Source organism: Leptinotarsa decemlineata, unplaced genomic scaffold (assembly GCF_025532065.1).
Source record: "Leptinotarsa decemlineata unplaced genomic scaffold, Ldec_3_MD MMD2_tig00000133_RagTag_RagTag, whole genome shotgun sequence".
In the NCBI taxonomy this organism is placed as follows: domain Eukaryota; kingdom Metazoa; phylum Arthropoda; class Insecta; order Coleoptera; family Chrysomelidae; genus Leptinotarsa; species Leptinotarsa decemlineata.
The window spans coordinates 515,633-521,632 of record NW_027412542.1 but is presented as its reverse complement, the minus strand read 5'-3'; the positions used below and the strand labels follow the sequence as shown (position 1 = coordinate 521,632).

The 6,000-nt window shown below is 36.5% G+C and overlaps 1 protein-coding gene across 2 annotated transcripts in view; it reads right to left on the bottom strand.

Moving 5' to 3' along the window:
- Positions 1–3,388: 3,388 nt before the first annotated feature.
- robo1 (roundabout guidance receptor 1) overlaps positions 3,389–6,000 on the bottom strand; it is a 280,396-nt gene continuing 277,784 nt past the window's right edge. For both annotated transcript variants that reach the window (XM_074172448.1, XM_074172449.1), the window contains one exon: positions 3,389–5,643. In XM_074172448.1, the coding sequence (XP_074028549.1) occupies positions 3,731–5,643 (1,913 nt within the window). In that variant the 3' untranslated portion in view covers positions 3,389–3,730. The remainder of the gene's footprint in view (positions 5,644–6,000) is intronic.

Sequence of the window (6,000 nt, the reverse complement as noted above, 5' to 3'; positions counted from 1 at the left end):
TTTTTTAAAGAGATATAAGATATATTTTTATACTAGATTGGCTTATCTGCAATGTACTTACCAGACTCTTTCTTTTCCCCAGTTGAAACTGTTCTTAGAAGTTTTACTACTTGCTAGTAGATGGCGCTATATGTACGTTGAAATGGTAATAATTCACGTAACATAAAATTTCGAGGATTGTCTGAGCACTCTCAAAAATTTAATCAAAATTTATTCAACTTTTTGGCACCAGATAAGACTACATTAACTGGCCTTTGCTTGAAAAACCTTTAATGCTTCAGTAGGTAGCATATTTTAAAATTATACCGTGAAGTCTATAGATGCACATGCACATATGCAACCAACATAACATAATGAAATTATGGAACAATCATGAAATACAAATCAATTCAGAGAACTAAGATTATATAAAAAAGGAAAGAAAATCACCTCAAAGGTGCTGCTTCGTTCCCTCCTGTTCATAAATGAGAACGTATGCCTCATCGCTCACAAGTGACTTTGGCGAAATTGGGAACACCTGGGAATCGTTGTATTCATGCCATGTGCTACTATATGGGTGTCTGCAATGTGCTGTGTAATGCCTGTTGTAAGTAGTCCCACTGTGATTTGAAAGTGCATATAGATTATAACGACAAGAAGCCACATTGTCTGCTGCATAATTGCTCATATCTAATTCATCTGAAGGAAAGTCAACGTATCAACTGTTGTTGACATGTCACGCCACTGAAGATGACTGCCGCAGTTGCAATTGAAAAGTTTGGAGATTGTAACCAAAGAAGACCACTGCAAAACCCGAAAACTAACCAAAACATTGACGCCAGCCACGAAAGCCTACATTCTTAAATTAATTTCATGTGCGTATTCTTTTTCCCCCGATGTTGGTGTTACATATTTTCTATAAACTTCAATAAAATCTTTCAACGTTTTACTCATTGGTCAATTGTGCATCATGAACACAGTGGTTGAACCAGTGTCTTAACGCCTGTTTTACTCCCAAAGTAATTTTTCTGTTGTATATCTCATTTATCACTATATCATAGTTTACCAGCGTTCTGTTCACGAAAAGGTTTTATCCCAGAAAGGTTTTGCATTTCTACTTCTCCATATTCGAACAAAAAAGTGTAAATCTTTCAATTCTACACTGCAGTTTGAGATTAAAAAAATATTCAGTGTTATGAGTTGTACATTCCACTTCAATGAAATGAATAAAAACACTTTTGTCTAATTACCACTAATTACTACTGGTAGATTTTATTATATAAAACTATTATACTTGATAATGGGGTCCTATACGGGTCCTATAAATAAAATCTACCAGTGGTAATTAGACAGAAGTATTTTTATTGATTTCATTAAAGTGAACATGAATTACCATAAAATAAACAAGGCATCAATCACACATAGTAGTACATTGACCATCATCTTGGGGTTGTATATGTGATATGCTTAGTGCATAGGGTATGTTAGTTGCATATGTGCATGTGCATCCTTAGAAAAAGTATAATTATAATTCAATGTTCATATTAAATTAGGTGTTTCGAAAGTATTTTTTTTTTTCGAGTACTTCACTGTATGTGAAAGTAGTCGTTTCGAGGTGGCTTTTTATTCCAGTTAGTGTTCGAAAGTTACTTATTTGCATGACCTACGCATCTTTGTAAATATTTCATACTGAAATTAATTGCTTTCTTCCTTTCTTTGAAAGATTCCCATTTTTTTTGTATGAATAGAAATATACTCCTTTCGATTTAAATATGTAAGATATGATAAACTCGCATGGAATCCTTTCATAGACCACTCTATAGGAAGTTAGCTCGATAGAAAAAGAAAACGATTTCATACTGTATAATAGGATTTGGAGGTCTTTGATGCCATTTTTGAATCATAATTATTTCTCGCTCTTTTTCATATTTTTTCATTGTGTTATTGAATCCATAAAACCAGATATTCACCAGCAAATAAGTTATTGAATGGGTTTTTGAGGTCTTTCAAGAGCATTGGTATATCTAATATCAAATCTTTTCTGTAGTCTTCTATCAAGAATGTTCCACCCAACTTTAAAATAGACTGTCTTCACAAAACAAGTAATAATTTTTTTGTTTTTTAATCTGTACTCTGTGCAGATATACCAAATGACATCATGATAATTACACCTTCTCTTGAATTTATATGATTTATTCAACACAAATACAAAAATTCGATTTACAAAAGTTCTTTCACAAATCTGAACATCACAGATCAATTTTGATAGTCTGCATTGTTGGAGATCATTTCATCCTGAAACTAAATGAAAAGCATAAGTCTCCTCTCTCCATGTATGGAATCAATAAAAAAGCTTCATAAAATGATATAGTGGACTATTCCAAAACTGATTTCAGAATAATAAACTTTTTTAATGAATGTTTCTGCTTGGAATATGACAGGTTTGGTTCCATTCATGAAATCACCTCTGGGACGATATATGCTGACTGTTATCATCGAACCCATGCTAGGAATCACAATATACTTTACTATTATAAGTCATTTTTGAATCAGAAGCCTGTGGTTTATTTCAAATCAGTTTGTCGAAATACAAATTACTTTTTCTAGGTCGATTATCAATAAAACCAATAGAAATTTCAGCATATAAGTACCATTTATTCAGATATAAATAACAGAGCGGAAATAATAAATATCTACATCAATTTTTACATAATATACTTTCTACAGAATCCTTACAAATACTCATTACGTATAACAAAATATTTACAAGTTTACAGATATATTTACACGTTAAAATCTTCAATAAATCACAATTTATAAAAACTTACTGATGAATAATATTGCTAATAGGGTAGGATTCAGTCAATTCAGTCAATATCAGGACAATCAATGAATATTTTATATTAAATGATAAATTTTAAAAACCTGCAACTGGAGAAAATAAGTTTTTTGAACCAATAAACATAAGTACAGCAGTTTGGTATTTTTTCATGAAATTCAGAAAAATAGTATAAAAAAGTAATCAAAGTGTTCAAAAATGACCACTTTACCATAAAACTCAAAATATCTTTTTTCATCATGCACTTAATTTCTCATTAGACAGTGAAAAAATTATGAGCAGTTTTGAATACAGTTAGTTGAAAAACTTCCACTCAGTTTCAAGTTTATTTTTATCAATATACAATATACATAATTTGAATTTATATCTTCTTGAGAAAAAAGTTTCAGTAATAAACACTGTAACCTGTAAGAACAGGTTTCAAAGTAGAGTCAGTTCATCAATTCATGTAAATCATGTAATATTCACAGCTAAACATTATCAAAAAAACTTGAGTGAGTTTCACTTTACGTATTAGTTGATTGTACAGTTGCCTTTTATAGACTATCCATGTTACTGTTTTGCTTGAAATTTATACATTTGGCAGAAGATGCCCTCCTACAGTACTACAGTTTCTACCATGTCATCTACAACTGACACATATTCAACCTTGCCATCAAAATGTCAGCCAGTAAACAAAAATCTGAGTCAATGTCCACTTCAGAACCATCTGAACTATGTGAGAATATTTAAAATCATCAACAGGAAGACAAAAGTTGTCCAACCGGTAACTAAAACTAGGACTAGGAAATCAAACATTCACTCCATTGTTTCCAGGCTTCTTGATGCATTAATACAATAAGAGTCCACTTGTCCACATACACGTAGGATATGCTTGTTGGCTTAAAAATAAACACTAACGTCCATTAAGTCTCACTTCACCCTTTTACTAATTTGTGGGCAGTGTGCAATGGAGCGGGGGTTACTGGAAGGACCAGCCTCGGCATACAGACACGACGATTCACTACAAGAGCAAGTAGTATCATGACTGCTGGTACAGGAGTGTCGATCAGTCTCACAGTCAGCATCACCATCCTCCCAATTGTGTTGGTTGAACCAAATTTTAGTATCACAACTATGTGGCATGTTACTACAGTGGCCGCCTCGATTACTAGATCTATGTCCCGAACTGCCACTAGCTAGTGAGCAGTGGGCATCACAGTTATTGCAAGAACGTGTTCTGGGGTACTGAATTTTGCTACATTGAACAGGAACATGGACGGCGTAACACCCGTATCCTCCACTGCCGCAGCTACTTCCACCACCCCTTGGTGGAGGCACAGGAGGATTCTCTCGCGGACAGTCTGGAGGAGGATGGTCTGGTGGAGGAGGAATAATCTCCGACCAGTTTGGAGGAGGTAGGATCATTGTAGTAGCATAAGGTGTGGGATTTTCTAGGCTTTTTTTGCAGTTATAGAAAGTGGAGAGGTTCTTGGTGTCCACTTCAGCATAGTCGGCAGGCTGTGACAGTGGTATAGAGGCGTCTTTGTCGCAGTCATTGGCTTTCCATCCTCTATCTATCCATAAGCTTTCTTTAGCATTGAGTTGGGATGCGTTGACGACTGGAACATTTAGATGCCCTAGCTGCTTGCTTAACGACTGCCTCCTCTTCAGATAGAGTAAGCCACCTGTTCCAGCCAATAAAAGAAGCAGAAGAGCTGCCAATAGAATAACGAACCAGGTTTGACGCACAAGAGGAACCAGTGGACCGAGAGTCCTAGGGCTCTGAGCTCTTGGAGAAGTCAGCAACGGTACAGGATTTGAGTAAGGTCCTTGGCCTGCGATAGTCAAAGCTGCTACTTTAGCATTGTACATGCCACCTGCCGTCAGGTTGCTGATCAATATCGAAGTTGTCGACGCGTTCATGGTCATGGATCTGATCACATTTCCTTTGATTTGAATTTTATACCCAATGATAATGCCGTTGCAGTGTTGGGGTGGTGGAGGTGACCATCTCACCCAACCAGCAGTGTCATTGAACACCCCTGCAGTTATGCTGTCTGGAGGAGCTGAAGGAACATCTTCTAAGGTTTGAGCGATTTTGGAATTGGATGGCTGTCCCTCCACAGATTTGTAGAATGGTGACAAAAAGAACTCGTACTTCGTGAACTTCTTCAAATTTGTGACGACGTAACTCTTGGCCTCAACGTCAAGAACTGTTAGAATATTGTAGTTATGGGAACCACCAGAAAGCTCTCTAAACCGTATGTAGAACCCTTCAACGTAGTCGCTGTCCGAAAAACTCCAAATCAACTTGACTGAGCTAGATGATTGAGGTCTGGTGTCCTTCAGATCGATAAGCTTTGTACTCAATATCGACCTTGCAGTATCCAGTTCTGAACTTGGTAAAGACCTTGAGTTCGCCAACGTCCTTGCATTAGCTGAAACCGGACTGGCAGAAGATAAACCATGAGCATTCTCTGCTCTGACGATGAAAACATAGGAACTATCGGGTTTCAACTCGTGAACGACCATGTACGGATTTTGAACTCGATGTGCTGCTATCACCCAACCAGTTTGTAGATCTGGACTCCAGTATTCAACTGTGTATCCTACCAGGCCTGTGTCTTTGCTGTCTTCGCTTTCCCAGGAAAGGCTGATGCTGGATTCAGTGGCGTTCAGGATTTGAGGAGCGGAGGGGGCTTGTGGAAAAGTCGATGGGTCTGGACTGCGATGGAGTGGTACAGATGAACCTTCTACGACGTTCAATGAAGCGGACCAGGAACTCTCTCCGCTTTCAGATATGGCGGAGCATGTGTAGAGGCCGGAATCTTCCAGACGTAGATCTGAAGAAGAAACAAATGAGAAACTTGAAAATTATCTTCCAATAGTAAATTTCATTTGTAATTTTTCATGTTTCAAGGTGCCGTTGAATAATTATCTACATCTATATGCTTATCTTGGATGCCAGGTACAGTCTTTCGGTCAATATGATGCATCGTGACATGGAATTTTGATGTTTGTTGGTATTGAAAAGATCAAAAAATATATTGGACTTTATATATGTTGTATCAAACATCACTTCAAAAAAATGACAATGGTTAAAATTGCTAGGTTCAGCTTTACAAACTTAATCAGTTGAAATTATTCGAAATATTGTGAATTATGCAAATCATTTTCAGTGGTATGAAATAATTTGTTTC